At 47.6% G+C, this 15,837-nt stretch overlaps 1 protein-coding gene across 1 annotated transcript in view; it reads right to left on the bottom strand.

Annotated features, from left to right (window-relative positions):
• Window positions 1-869: 869 nt before the first annotated feature.
• CASQ2 (calsequestrin 2) overlaps window positions 870-15,837 on the bottom strand; it is a 35,538-nt gene continuing 20,570 nt past the window's right edge. The window contains exons 6-11 of the mRNA XM_030945080.1: window positions 15,440-15,570; window positions 11,206-11,251; window positions 8,424-8,478; window positions 7,691-7,791; window positions 7,282-7,356; window positions 870-3,556 (exon numbers count right to left, since the gene is read on the bottom strand). Coding sequence (XP_030800940.1) covers window positions 3,347-3,556; window positions 7,282-7,356; window positions 7,691-7,791; window positions 8,424-8,478; window positions 11,206-11,251; window positions 15,440-15,570 — 618 coding nt within the window. The 3' untranslated portion in view covers window positions 870-3,346. The remainder of the gene's footprint in view (window positions 3,557-7,281; window positions 7,357-7,690; window positions 7,792-8,423; window positions 8,479-11,205; window positions 11,252-15,439; window positions 15,571-15,837) is intronic.

Genomic DNA, 15,837 nt, shown 5'->3' with positions numbered 1-15,837 from the left:
CATGCTGGAACAAAAGAACTATTTGTGAAGAGAGACGTGCTTGTTAAGCACTCAGTGCTGCCCACGTACACAAATTTGTATTTTTTTAATAAAGGGGCTTTTTGCAGGTTCCTCATCCAAATGTGCTGACTCTTCTTCTCAGTGTATAGTGGGCAGGGTTAGGCTGGCTTTGCTCCTCAGAGCCACTAGTGCCTTTCAAATGCCAGGTGCTCCTACTTGTGACAGAGGAGCCCAGGAGCACCTGGGCCTGTGATCCTGTCATCCCCACACCAGTGTCTTACCTGTCCCTGCAAGCAAAACACTCAAATTCAAGCTGCCTTCTCCTTCACAAGGGACATTGTGTCCTTCAGCTGTTTGGTCATTAGGATCTTGGGGCAGACAAGGTGTTAATGGAAAAAGCTTTGCTGCCCACTCATCCTCATTGCTGCAATCCTTCCTCTGTGGCAACGCTTTCCTAACTTTTTGTGTGATTGTCCCAAAAGCTGACAATAAACAGTTCCTGTTTGTGGGCAAAGTCAATGCTGAGAACTGCCATGGCAGACTGAGGGAAGAGAGAAAGGGCAGCCCCATCCCTGGCACCGCGAAGGAGTGGCAGCTGGAGGATTAGCTCTTTCCTGCATAACTCAAGGGAAACTTTCCATAAACAACTGGCACCACTCCCCAGTATGAGTTCAGCCTCTACACATCTACATTATTTATTTCTTTTCCCCCATGCTCTGACTTGTTCAAGTGCCTGTGGAACACCTGTGCACTTGAACATGTCCCTAGTGCTGTCTCCAGGGTCTACCTGCTCTGCCTGGGCAATCTGCGCCTCTCAGAGCATCTAGAGTGGGGCACTTCAGAGCAGAGGGGCATCCACAGGGGGAGAGGAGCACACAGAAAGCACTCAGGCACTTGGCATGGCTGGAGATTGTGCCAGTAAGAAAAGGCAGTAGAGGAACTTTTCATTATTCTTTGTGTTTGGAGTGACTGATGGCCAGTGCAGGCTGTTACCTTATGCAGGGTGAAACTGTGCATGATTTGCTCCTGGGAATAGCCCAAAGGTAAAGATAAGCTAGTTCTTTCCTCAGGTCAGTAGTTGTCCCTTAATCACAGGCCAGGAGGCTACCAGAGGGCTACTTCTGCCTCTTCTTGCTCCTTACCAGTGTGGGTGAATGAGACCTTGAGTCCTGCTTGCTCCCTCTCTGAGCTGGGGTCCTCCAGCAAACCTTGAAGAAAAGCAGAAGGAGAGTGCTGGGCACCCTGTCAGCCAGCAGAGAGTAGGGTGTGAATGGAAGAGAGGAGGAGACCTCCATGCTGAGAGGACACTGAATTTCAAGACTTTTGAAAGTTATTCATCACCTCAGAGCAACCAGTTGATTGTTCTTCCTGCACAAACTTGGTTCATCTTCTAAGCAATCATAAGAAAGCACAGAAGAGCAAATGGTTGACCTGGGGGCTTTGCTGCCTTGTCTATTCTTCTAACAAGCTGTGTCTGAGAAGCACATGTTGAGGGTTTGATGCTCAGCAAGGAGCTAGCTTGGCCTACAGCCATGTACCATGTCAGCACAGTATTGATTCTAGTGCTTTGAGACAGAGAGAAATCCAGCTATGTGTTGTTCATACTGGAATTTTCCAGCATGGGGATATGCCACATATGGGAACATATCAATACTTCAGCTTTTTCATACCAGTAGTTTCAAATTTCTATTTCAGCTAATGTAGAGAGAGGGAGTCAAAGAAACTGATCAACAGGCAAGAAAAAAAATTATAAAATCTTGCTTTGCAGTTCATCTGATAAAGGAAATATATAGTGTGTAAACCTCGTTTCTCACCAAGATTCACACTCGTGTAACTCTGATTCTTCTGTCCCTCACGCTGTTATTTCCCCTCACATCACGTCCCTCTGTCCTAAGCCAGTATAAGGATGGTCAGAACAATGTTTTTTGTTTGTAGCAAGAGAGATGTGTACACTACCTATGCTAGCAACTCTGAACAACTGCACAACATCTTTATAAATGTATTTATAAAGATAACACCATGTCTGAACTCTCCATTCATTGCACTATTGCCAAACATAAGAAGCTGAGAAAATTGAAATCTGCCAGCATGGAAAAGCAGGGAGACCTAATGCTGCCACAGTGACCTGCACTTGGATGGTGCTGCACTCGCCGGACCATGGTACAGACCCTGGGCTTTGTGAGTGACCCCCTGACTGCAAACTGGCACCCTCAACTCTTTCTCAGCCTGCAGCTTAGAGAGGCTTCTCACATGGGACATCTGAGTCTCTAGGTAGGGAGTAGCTGTGCAACTAAATACTCAAAAGCCAAACAGCTTGAATACCTCTGCTGCTCACACCCCAATGCACCTCATCCACTGTCTAACGTGTTTGGATGGATGTGTTCCCTCCCAACATCTTGATCATGAGAAAAGATGCTGCATGGGCTTTGGGTGAAGTCAGCAGAAGCTGGAAGGTCATGGGGAATAGGAGTGCTTCAGGGTGGGCCGCTGTGGATGTTTCCATTGGCTTGGCTCAGTGCCATGATCTTCAGACTCAGCGGTTTGGACTCACACTGTGCTCAGAGCTGGACCAGCCTGTCCAGCAGTTCAGGAACTCATGAGCCTTGTGTCTCATATCAGGGTCCCTGCACTGACCCCAGCTGTGGCCTGAGCTTTCAAGAAGAAAGAGGTTCAGACAGGGGAGCCGGTGTTTGGTTTTGCATTGCGCTGCCAGACAAGAATATCCTGTCGTTATGTGGAATCACTGAAAACTTTAATAGCATCCCTAAAACCTCCCTCCCCTCCCAAAGCATTTTTCTGGCTCATAGCATGTTAGGGAGTAGCTACAGACTCCCACAGCAGAACTTGCAGGATTGAGTGGTCTTGGCAGAGTAGCTGCAAAGGGCATTGTGTTTAATAAAAGGGCTAAACTTTACAGTTAGGGTTTTCCCTATGTCTTGAAGTGAGATTTGGTCTTTGGATGTTAAGTGCTGGGCTGATGAACACAGAAAATACAAACTGGCTCCCTGCGTCCCTCTGGCAGCAAGCAGGCAGGCACTTTTCTCCTGCCCTGGGACACTGGGGGCAGATTCCCTGCAGATTCCTACAGTCCTTGCTAAGGAGGCGTGATTGGCAGCGGTGCTGGGTGCCTGCAGGCGCTGCCCTCCGCAGGGGCAGTCCCGGTGGCTCAGCACCGCTGGGAATCAGGCGAGGGGCTCCCGGCAAGGGCGAGGGCAGGGGGAGCGGGGCTGGGGGAAAAGAGGAGCAGCGGTGCTTGCTGATGCTCAAACAAAGGTCTTCCGATGGAGGGACCTGCCGCAGGGCCGGGGCTCTCGGGCCCCACAAGTCAAACTGCACAGAGTCACAGTTAGTCGTCATCATCGTCATCATCATCATCATCGTCGTCATCATCGTCGTCGTCATCATCATCGTCATCATCATCATCGTCGTCATCTTCATCGTCATCATCATCTTCGGTGTTTATCTTCCCAGAAAGCACATCCTCTATCCAGTCCTCCAGCTCCTCGGCTGTGGGCAGGTCGTCATCATCTCTGATGTCCATCCAGACACTGTCAGCCTGTGGGGACAGGTGATGAGGGTTAGCTGCCCTCAGGGACACAGGGAAGAGGTGGGACACAGCTGTTGGGGGCAGAGGGCAGGAGCACGGCTGGGATGCAGGGCATTGGCTCCCTCTTTGTACAGCCTGTGGGCAGGCTCAGCCAGAGCATCTCTCTGCCCATGCAGAGATCCCCACCTCCCCCTGGAGTGCTGCTGTGTCTGACCAGGGCAGTGGGGCTGCTCAGCAGGTTTATGGGAGTGTGTGGTGCTGTGTGCCCTGATGAGATGTGTGCCTGCTGCCTATAGCTGTGAGCAGGAGCACTGCCCACCTGATGCATTCCTCACTCCATCTGGACAGTTCTGTAGACTCCAATCTAGGTAAAGAGGTATCAAAGAGACCTCTGCCAGCACCCATTGCATCACCCCAGTTTGCAGGACATCACAGTGGTTCCCTCCTTCCATCCAGAACCCTTCTGGGACCTCTTCCTTGGAGCCTTCACAACCCCCAGCACCATTTCTCCCCAGCCTCTTTTACAATCACCTTTGCCTCAGGACCTTGCTCAGGACTCTCCATGTGTGATAATGGCTCCTGCTCTTGGAAGACCCTTCCCTTAGATCATCTCAGCCATGCTCCCATGCACACCATGGATCTCAGCTGAAGAGTGGTGAGAAACACCAATGCCCTGTCCTGCAGGTGCCCCTGCTTTTTCCCCCCAGCTGTCTGCATTACTTCCATAAACCAAAAGGGATGGGAGAATTCAGTATGAAGACAACAGCAAATTTGTGTCTGTTACCCAGGGACAGCATGATTATTTGGTCTCCGAGGTCTAGAAATGAAAGTTTTCCTTTCTGCTTTGCTATAAGTTCCTTGGGTAAATGCCTGAATAAGCCCCTTTCTGTTCACTGTCTCCCCTCCATAAAACAGGATCAGCCTCCTGTTTTGCAGAGGCATTATGAGGTTTATCTCATTTAGCATTTGATGTTGCAGAAGCAACTTCACATATCAGAAGACAACTATCAGCTTTTGCAAATGCATCCAACTTCTTTCCCTGTCTGTGGTATTTAATTCTCTTTGATTTATGGCTTGCTAAAAAGCCAGACCAATTTCTGCTCAAGGAAAGCTGTGTCTCCCATACAATATTTTCCTCCTAAATCACCAAAACTGCAATAAAAAAGAACTCTGGAGAGGCATGCAGTCCTTGCTTCACTAAAATGTTAATGTTCCCAACCTCAGGAGTGTTCGTGCGGAAAAAAGTGACACTTTTAAATAATGGGAAGAGGAGTAGCTCCATGTCACCTCAAGAAGGTGCTGTGCAAATAAAGCAGTGATATTTTGCAGGGCATCATGGCCCTAGTCCTGAGCCACAGTCACCACAATGTGATGAGCCAGGTGGGGCTGCTGGGAGCTCTGGTGTTTGCATTGGCAGGTTTTTACAGAAGTGATGGGGTCACGAGGGTTATGTCCACTGAAGCCAACAGCAGTGTTTATTTTCACTCTGTTGTGTAAGTCCCACTTTGTACCTGTGTAACTTGGCTGAATGCAGTGATGAAACACTGAAATAATAAAATGAGCTCAGTGTTTGTTTTAGATATCACCTGCCAACCTAGAACTTTCTTAAATCTCTCTCGAGAAATAAAGGACTTAAGAGGAATGAAATAAAACCTGCAAATACTGTAATCAACAGCTTGAAACATTTACTATATCAAAGCCAGATAATGCAGGAGTTTTTACAGGTCTCAGAGTGACTGCTGAATAATAAGGCATATGTTCTTACCTAATTCTGCTTTCTATATGATTCTCAGGCCACTGATAATCCCACTTCCATGAACTTCCATTGAGTGCTGTTTAATGTAGCTTGGACGTGACTTAAACATGCCCAGTCACAGTAAATATAAAGAAGGGAGATACTGTGTTAAGGGCATAAGGATGGAAGACTTGGGCTCTTTTTCTGGCTTGTTTATTCATTTCTCTCATGGTCTTAGGTGACAGGTGCTATGTTGGCCTTTTTCCTTTTGTCTCTCCCTTAACAATTCTGCTAAGAAGCATTAACTCACTGGGTCTTCATTCTCTAGGTGTCTGCCCCACGGTCTGGTGGAGTACTGCTCTAGTACAGGCAAAAAGCTCACATGCAGCCAGGGCTGAAACTACTCCCTGACTCCCAATTCAGCCTCTCAACCACTTCAGCGGGATGAGCAAGATCCAAGGACTCTGCTTTCTTCATGACACCATTGCTTTGCCTTCCCCACCAGGTCTCCTATGTTACAGCCTTACAGCATCTGTTGTAACAGGAGGCACAACCATCCAGTACACCCTTGCTGTCCCTCTTTTTCTGGGGCAGTACAGGAGAGACAATGTGGAGACTGGAAGTGTTGAGCCAAACCAGCACCCAGCCCCACACATTTGTCCCAATTTTAAGTCCCTCTCTGCTCTCTTCTGATGAAACATCAAGTTCACTTATGACTCAAATTTTTTCAAACATGAAGTCAAGCACCAATTTACAAACACTTCTGTGGTGGAGAGATTTCTCCTTCCAGAGACACTTACATTTCTGCTTCCAGAGACACTTACATAGGTTCATTTAAAAGAGATTAATACAAACACCCAGCACTTAAATGTTAAAAATAAACTAAGGTAACATTTTAGGCAGGAGCATGCTGCATTATGGGCTCCCTGATCATCTGGACTGTTATTGTCAGAAAGAGGAAAGAATGGTTTCTCTCTGTGTCAGGGCTGTTCCATTGCACTCAGCAGCTCTCCTGAGATCTCTGCTGGTGAGGGTCAGGCGGGTCCCTCTCCCACCTGCCTTAAAAGCTCACTGTGTATGGGCAACCTGAGATCAGTCCCGTGATTTCTGGCTTGAAGGCTACCACAGTGAAAACAGTAGCTGCTAGAAACTTGTCCCAGTAGCACAGCTGTGGGTGCTGTGGGTGTTGTGCTCCCTCAGCTGTGCCAAAGTAGCACCTAGTTGCCTCTGAAGGTGTCCCTCTGCAGCTGCTCCTGTGGGATGGTGGGGAAACCTTCACTGCCACCAGGTGTGGGGCAGCCAGGTCCCCTCTTCCCACCCGAATCCCACCAACACTACCTGCACAGCAGGGGCTGAAGGGGAGGAGGGCCTGGATGAACACCAATGCACCCTCCTTACGGCAGCAGGATTCCTTGATTACCAGTTTATGCTGTACTTCTGTTAAAGCTGTGTGTTTATTTAGCTTTTTTCAAGCTGTGCAGTTTCTCCCTGCCATCTGCTGGGGACAATCTTTCCCTCCTACACTCAAGCTGTGCCCTTTTGCTTCTGTAGAAAAAAACAACCTCGTTTTACTCCTCTTCTCCTCCCCTAAGCATGGCTTTCTTTTCCCCCTACACACACTTTTTCCTCCACAAAGCCACCCAAGCAGTCGGAGGAGGGAATGGACAAAGGTGAGTGCTGTGAGTTGGGGTGCAAATGCAAGACCTTGAAACCAAACTGGGCAAAGCTCTGAATCCCAGGCCACAGAGGCTGGTGCTGTCCCCAGCAGATGTGGTTTGTGTGTGGTTTGGCAGCAGAAACACTGACTAAAGCCCTCAAGCCTGACATCAGAGCTGTTACAAACCCTGCGCCATGTGGGAAGGGTGAGGCCTTCAATTTTTTCCCTGTTCTACCTGCACTTAACAGTGGAAATCCCACTGATTCCAGTGTCCCTCTGGACCCAACCTTTCCAGCATCCTAATTTTGGGATTACTGGATTTTCTGGGCACGTGCTACTCACATCTGTGACGTTCACCACCCCGATCTGTGGTCTGAACAGGTCGATCTTGAAGGTCTTCTCCCAGTAAGTGATGAGCTGCAGGAGTGAGACACAAGGCTCAGTCAGGGGTGTCTGGGATGAGGAATGTGCATCCATGTGTGCATGGAGAAAGGAGAGGCTGAACACAAGCTTGGGCTGCCACACATGGCAAAGGAAAGCGCCAACTCCGGGGGTGTTCCCAAGACAGTGCCTTCTTGGGAGGCAGACCAAACAAGCAGCTTTCAAGGGCCAGTTTCCCATCCTTCCCTGTCCCACATTCCCTGGGGCAATTCCTGCACTCGTGTGTGCACATGCACACCCCCTCACACCCCCTCATGCCCATCCCATCCATGAATTAAAGCAAGAAAGGCAAAGATCCTCTGCCACTCACCAAAGGAAAGTCGTCAGGGTCAATCCAGACAATGCTCAGGTCGGGATTATCGGTGTTGTCCCTGGCAACCTGCTTCAGGATTTCCAGGAACTCAAAACCATCTGAAATGATATATGAACCATGCAACTCTCCTGCAAATGCACAGGCACTTTTTGCTTGTGGGGTTTCCAGCTTCCCGGGCTCCCCTATGCACACAGGAGTTGTTTATAGTTCTCATTAAAATGCTGTCTCCCAGCGCTTTCTTTTGATAATAAGACTTTTAATTTCAAGCATCCTCCTCGGGTATTGAAATTAGTTACACATGAATTAAGCCCCATAATCCTTCCGTGGAGTGAAACAATGTCACTATTTTCTTGTGCTGAGGAGGAACTGAGCCCACAAGAGGCCAAAGCTTTCCGATTTGCTGATGGCTCTGAGAAGCACCGATGCCACGGCTTTTCAGGAGCCGGTGGCTTTGTGTTTCCCACATGCCTATCCCACACCCAGCCCCCAGCACTCTCCCAGAGCTGCACAGCAAGATGGATGCAGACTTAGGGAGCGAATCCTGGTACTGGGGCAGAAGGAATGATTTTTTTTTCCCCAGGCAATCATCCATTTCTATCCAAAATTTGAGTCCTGGCTAGCACACCTGGTAGCATAAACACCCAGTAGGTGTTTACAATGCAAACAAAGCATATGAAAATACACTTTCTTGAGGGATGAAGAGTTACCAAGGAAGAAAATGTGCTCCTACCTGGGTCATCTTCTTCAGCAAAGGCTACGATGTGAATACCCTCCATGTCATCCTCCTGGAAACAACACAACTATTACTGATGGGCCAGGGAGGGAGGACAGAGTCTGGGTGGTTGCTGGAGACAGGAGCAGTGGGATGCCTTCAAAAAGGGCAATTACAAAGGCAGGCTTGACTAGAGCCCCACTGAGAAACCAGAAATGGGAGCTGAGGTGAGGCTGCCTCATGAAGGTATTTAGTGCTGAAGGGGGTAGTTTGGGTAGTGTTGCTGAAACTCTTCAGATAAAAATTATGTGGGCACCATGTTGGCAATGGCAAGGGAGCTTCTGATGATGTGAGGCAAAAGCTTCTCTGCAGAAAAGCTCAAGGGCTCTCTAGGACGAGAATAGAGGCTCCCCCTTCATGCCTGAGACCACCTACCCTCATTAATTTTCAGCTCCCAGGGGGGTGGTTTGCAAGGAAACAAATATCTGCCACCATGCTCAGCTCCTTTGGGCCAGCAAAGGAGGTTTTCTCCCAATATGAGAGGCAGGGTGGCTCATTTGGGCCCCTATTTGGAGGTGAAGGGTCTCTGCTTTAGGTGAGGGTCTCCGAGAGCAGTGAGGGAAGTTGAGTGGGGGGCTCATTTCAGGGCTCCAGTGAGTGGAGGACAGAAATTACAGCCTGGTGGATTACTTTTCTCCATGAAACACATGAGTAATGATATTGGCAAAGGCCAATGGATCTGCTGGCCGGTTCATCATCTGCCTGCTATGAATGTCATCTCTGAATTATCCCATGGATCGGTTTCGCCTTCCTCACCCGCTGTCGGTCCCAGTTTCCATTTCAATTGGTTTTAATGCAAGCAAAAATTCCCATCTAAATGCTAATTTCTTTTCCCTTCTGAGCCCAGAGGTGAAAAAGCCACCATCAAATACTGAAAGGGAAAAAAAACCCTGAAAGATTAAGTGGAAAACATTATCTTTAAAAACAATAGCGGATGCTCAGCCTTTGTGGACATCTTTGGGGAATACGTTTTCACCGGGACATTCCAGGCGGATTTACTTGGGATTCAGACCACTTAGAGCTGGCAAAATTTACACTGTTGCTTTTTCTTCATATTCACCAGCAGCATTGTCAGACAGCAATATAAAAATTATATCTCTATGTGCCATACATAATTACATGTATGTACCGATATAATGCAGCTCTATTCTGGCCTGCAAGGCAGCAGACAAAACTGGACTAACTCCAGTGAAGGCACTGAGGATGTTGTGACCTGGCAGTGAGATCAGAATCCAGCCTCCTGCCTTCTGTAGTTATGAGCCCACTGCTCGTAGCAGAGGCAAGCTCTATTCCCAGGCTGCTGTTGAGCAAGCATCCCACCATTGGGAATTCACACTTTTCATGAGGCTGTTTTAGAATATGGCCAGTATGAAAGTGAAACCACTGCTCGTGTATTTTGGGTCTCACTGAAGTGCCATTAAAAACCTTGGAGGATTTTTGGTGGATCTTGGAAGCTGTGTTCCATACAGAATCTGTATTTCAAAACAAAATGAAAAGCTATTGTGCCTAAGTGGCTCATAACTCCTGGTTCAGTTTTATTACCTCTTGCCTTGCTGTATTAAAGACTCCCAAGGTTTTTGCCACTTTGGAGTCCCGTGGTGTTTCATGTTACACAGCCAAGAAGGGGACATCTAAATGCTGTTATAAATGTGTCAAGTCTTTTGGAAGAATGACTGCATCTTCCTTAGTGTCTGTAAAGCACCTGTTCAGCCTTGTTTTTCAGCATTCATCTGGCACTTGAGAGCCCCTGACTAGCTTTTAACACCATATTCACTCACAGTGAAGGGATAATTTTGATATACACAATTTTTCCTTCATTTTCACCCTTCTCTTCCCCACCCCTGCAGACCCCAAGAGTCCTCTGTGTGCAATAGGGGCCAAAATGCAGGTTAGTTCTTCACAGTTGCTGATTTGCATCTTGCTTGCACTGTGAGAAGTGCAGTCAATACACGATCTGTTTTGAAATCTGTATAATTAACTGTACTGCCTGCCTTCACTTCCATTTTGAATTGTTCAAGTGCTCTTGTACTTTTACAAGGACATGTAGTGACAGGATGGGGGAGAATGGATTTAAACTGAAAGAGGGTAGATTTAGACCGGATGTTAGGAAGCAATTCCTTACTGCGAGGGTAGTGAGGGACTAGAATAGGTTGTCCAGAGAAGTGTTGGATGCCCCAGTCCCTGGAAGTGTGCAGGGTCAGGTTGGATGGGGCTTTGGGCAACCTGGTCTAGTGGAATGTGTCCCTGCCACAGCAGGGGATTGGAACCAGATGATCTTTAAGGTCCTTTTGAACCCAAACCAGTCTATGACTCTGTGAGTTTCCGTGGGACATCTGCACAATCTCCATAGCTCACCCAGTGAGCAGGCCACAGAAATCACCCCACCAGCAGCTCTGATGTCCTCAGCACTTAGCTGAGATGGAGCATCCTTGGGCAGGACCACTCATGGGCCCCACACCTGCCTGGCACACTGCTTAGCTTTCCCTCCTCCTTCCCTCTGTGAAACAAGCAGGAGCCAGGCCAGCTTTCCATCACTGCTGCACAAAGCCTTTGAGCACCCTGTTTGAACTGAGGCACTCGGCAGCGCAGACAAGGCTTTCCCTTTTTCCCAGAAGAGAGAGAGTAGCTTTGCAAGGAAGGAAAGGTACTGTTTTGCCCAGGCAGAGGCTGCAGCTCTTGAGCAGCAGTTTCTTGTTGGAAGCTGGCAGGGGACATGATGGTTCCCACCACACGTGCTTACCCACGTCTCAAACATGTCCTCTGGGCGCAGCTTCCTCAAGGTGGCCCTGCAAGGGAGACAGAAATGCTCTTTGAGGACATATCCAGCACTGCCACCTGTGACACTGTCAGCATCATGGGAAAGTCACCATGGGCAGGTTTGGCTGGTGGCTGGAGTCAGCCACCACATTTTGAATGCAAGAATGGGAGCACTGTTGGTCAATTTATGCCTTTATTTTTGGTGATAAAACCCTGCCCATGGCCCCACTGGAGTCACTGCAGCCACTGTTTCTGCTTGGGAAGGTGAGACACCTCTCTGTGCTGGGATGTGCTGATGAATTAGTCCCACACATGGCAGACTGTTCTGTCTGTGCTGAGAGCATGAGACAGCAAACACTTTTCTTTTGGAGTCCCTGGGACATTCCTAATGGGCTCTGGCTCCCCTTTCTCCTGGTTTCACCCCATCAAAATTTCAGAACAGAAATCTTTCCCACCTCTGTGGAAGCAAAGAAGACAGAATTAACTCTGGGAAGAAAATTTGGACCCTAACGACTACTGACAAGAAAATTTAAACGCTAAGACTGGTCAAAGAAATTGTTTTTGAGAAGTGGTTCATAAAGGAAAAAATATTAATTTTCAGACACATCTGTAGCAGGAAGCCTGGCAGGCTGAGAGTTGACTGTGGTGTTGGAGGGGCAACCAAGGAACACAAAGCCATAGAAGACAAACACAAATCATCCTTTGCACATCTGTTTGCTGTGGTATCAGCTGTCTGGGGAGGATTCCCCAGCAGAGCAGGTCTCCCTGGCTGACCTGCCCCAGGACCAGCTGCAAAGAGAAGTGTCAGTCTGGGAGGTTTTAGAACTGATTGGTAGGAGTGGCAGTGTGTTGCCAGACCAAGGTGGAATAAGTGAGATGTGTAACCTGCCACTTCAGTTTGCCTAACAAACAGAGCAATGGAAACAAGGGAACAACACTTTTTAGAGTTTCCTAATGGACCTGAGGAACCACAGAACTGAGCTCCAGTTAGATCAGAGAAGGAGAATCTCCTGTGGATTAATAACATTGAAGGGTGGAAATAAATGGTCAGTTTTCATGACAGAGGGAATTCGAATTCACCAATTAAGATTCACAGCATATTATTTGGCATGATCATATGCATAACATAGCCTCACATAATCTGAAAAAGATGGGAAATAGGAATATGGCAGCATTTGCTTATCATATCCAATTCTTTGGCAACAAAGGCCTGACTATGAGCTGATATGGAAGATCTCCTGAGACTTGAGTGTCTGCATGATAGACAGACATATAGCAAGTAACACACTTGCAGAAAACCAGCCCTGATTGTACAGGTGCAGCAATTGGTTCTAAATTAGTTGTAATTAATTTTTGCCTCTCAGGAAAGGAGCCCAGGTGTCACAAATTGAGAAATATTCAGCTCCAAAGGAAAAAGGCCAAAAGAAGGTTGAAAACAGTTGGGAAATGGCCAAGGAGTAAAACAGACCATTATGGCAGTGGACAGCTACACTGCGAGCCATGACAATGGAGTTATGTGCAGTGCTGGTCATGCCATCCCAGAAATAATATGGACAACTGAAAAAGGCACTTGGAAGTGTGGGAGTGGTGAGTGAAGGTATGGAAGGACTCCTATTTGGTGAAGATTAAATAGATAAGAATTCTTTATCTAGTGAAAGAGGTGACTGAAGAGGGTTTTGGCAGGTATGCTAAAAAATGGGAACGGTAAAGAAAACGTGAATAGCTTAGAACATGGCCACGGCTCTAATGACATCAAGGTTGCAGATTTGATCCCTGCAAAGGTCATTCACTTAAGAGTTGGAATTGATGATCCTTGTGGGTCCCTTCCAACTCAGAATATTCTGTGATTCTCTTCTTCCCTTAAATATTAATAATTGTTCCTTTTAAAAAGGAGTTAGTAGGTGCCCAGAGAAATTATTAGGTAGCAGGTATAAACGAAACAAATAAGAAAGGTCTTTTGATACAATGCATATTTTAGCTGCTGAACTCATTACAATTTGGCACATTCAGCATCAAAACAGAAATAAGGTAAAAAGAGCTATAGAAATTGAAGAAATAGCCACCAAACACAAGATCAAGGATACAGTTTTTGAACTAGCAAGTCCTTTCATTGTTGATGGTCCAAAACTAGAGATTAAATCAGGTGAATGTGTATTATGTATTTAGGTGTACTTGTTCTTGGCTTTTAAGACACTTTCCCTAGCTGTTCTCTGGGGGAAGCTCTTGGAGAAAGGAAACTCAGTGGGAAGGATCTGGGCACACCCACGTGTACTGATTGCTGTGTTGACTCTGGGTACTTGCCTGTGTTGGAGGAGTGAGGCAGCTGGGGTTTGGGTAAGTAAGCGAGAGCAGAATTGAGCCCCCATGTGGCTACACCACAACTGCAGACAAGTCGGGGTCCCAACCCCAGCATTTTGCATGTGAAAGAGGCACCAACCCAGAGACTGCACCATGTAATTTTTATTTGTGCAACTGAGAGTGAAATCTGGGCTGGGACCTTGGAGTGGCAGTGACCACCATGCTCAGATGGACACCCACCTGTGCAGCCTTGGAGGGGTCACCCCATGGTGCTGAGCACCACCTTCCTGACCTTCTGTGGAGAGCATGGACCTTCCCACCACAGCCTGCAGCTGCCCAGCTGAGCTGTCTGTAGGGAACCAGCACATGGCACCTGCTGAGGTTGCTTCATTGTAATCTACAGATCCTCTCCATGTCTGACCAATTCCAGCCTGTGGCTTTAGGTCCTTTACTGGTGGCAAGGCAGGATGAAGCACTTCTGTTCTGAGAAGCTCAGCATGAGCTTCTGGGAACATATCACTGTCACTCCGGGCTTCTTCCCCTGCCATGGCAGCACCTTGGCAGGTTTGGGATTTCAGACACATTGCTTTATGGACTCCTTTTAATTATTTTCTGAGCTTTGGCACTTGCAAAATACATGCCCACCCCCTTGCTTCTACCAAGCACCACAAAACATCCTGAAATATCTAAGACTTGGAGAAATTCCACTGCAATTTTGTGCTGGTGAAGAGTTTGCCTTATTAGGATAAAATTTGGACGGCTGTGTTTAATCAGCCTTCTGATGCTGCTGCTTGACAGAAAGAGCTTGGGGGAAAGAAAATGGGAAGGACTAAGGCCCAGAAGCCTAGAAGGTCAGCAAAGTGAATTGTGGGTACATGGAAGATAGAGAAGCCCTTCATATTTCAGAAAAAGCAGAGAACTGTTTCTGGCGAGTCTCAGATTCTGGAGATGATCTCCTGTCTGTGTGCACACAGATCTCCAGCTGAGCCTGATCTGAGATCCCCTCTCAATATAGATGGCCCTGCTTTCCTCAAACTCATCTGACCCCTTGGTTGTCTGCTGAGAAGTGCAGTTGTAGGAGCAGCAGGTAGCCTGTGTCACTCTCCTAAGGCATGGTTCTAAGAGTATAAAAATACACCACCTCTGGGTAGTTGTGCCCCTATACTTAATCCTGTGCTTTGACACAGGATCAGCCTCTCCAGTGACTTCCAGACTATTTTTGTAGCTGAGTCCCTAAGCAACTGTGCAATAAACCTGATTGCAAAAAGCACGAGCATCCACAGCTCCTGCTGAGTTGATCAAACACTGTAGGTGCTCAGCATCATTCCCACATGAGGCTCAACACAGCCATAACAGCTGTGGATTCTTCTCTGTGCCTATGGTCAGCAGGAGCCTCTTAGGCCATTGTGGCTCCTCTGAGCTTGGTCTGAGCTCAGAGACTGCCTCCAGACGTATCTGACACCAGGAGAGGGATACACCCATTAGTAAATCAGTAAATCTGCTTTTGGGAAGGAGGGATTGGACAGGATTTGGATTTGGCTTGAGAGGCCTTGGAGAGGGTCATCTTCTGTACAGACCTAAATTAAAAGCATAGGCAATTAGGGCAAGTATTTCACTCTCCACTGCCTTCCAGGCTCACTGCTTTTTGAGTGAGGACTAAACAGGGAGGAGGAAGAGCAGGAGGAGGGAAGCTGTGTTATCCCAGCTCCCTTGTGGTGAACTATGACTGCTGCACAGATACTTGCACCTCTGGGAGTAGGAAAAAACAGCAATTTTACAATTTCAAACCTGGGTCAGAAAAATCATCAAAAGTACTCATAATAATGTTTTTTGAGAGCGATGCCCTAGAGAGGCAAGGTCACAATGACAGACACCTTAACCCACTTCCCTTGTCCAGGAGCATCCTGCATGCTACATACCTTCTGTGCTCTCTCACAAAATCAACCAGCTCCTCTTCTGAGTAAGGCTTATCAGGGATGTGGACAGGCTCATCCATAAAGGGTTCATAGAAGTCCACCTCATTCATCTTTAGGCCAAGCTTCTTGGCAACCTGTTGCAGTGCAGAAGTCACAGGTGAGAGAGCCTGATGTGCCTTTGTGCCTACCCAGAGTCTTTGCTGCTGGCAGACCTGAGATCGAGGTGCTTCTCCCAGAGCATGCACTCCTAGGGGTGGCCCACAAAATAGAATTGATCTCTCCTTGTTTAAAAAACCACTACTGGTGTCAAGCACTGGGGCAGAGCAAAGCCACAGCCCAGGGCCTGTGACCTAGAGGGGCTGGGTTCCAAACCCACATCAGGACCTGTCTCCATGCTGCAG

The sequence above is a fragment of the Camarhynchus parvulus genome, chromosome 1 (assembly GCF_901933205.1).
Source record: "Camarhynchus parvulus chromosome 1, STF_HiC, whole genome shotgun sequence".
In the NCBI taxonomy this organism is placed as follows: Eukaryota; Metazoa; Chordata; class Aves; order Passeriformes; family Thraupidae; genus Camarhynchus; species Camarhynchus parvulus.
Note: the sequence above shows the minus strand (reverse complement) of the source record. Positions and strands in the feature narration are given on the sequence as shown.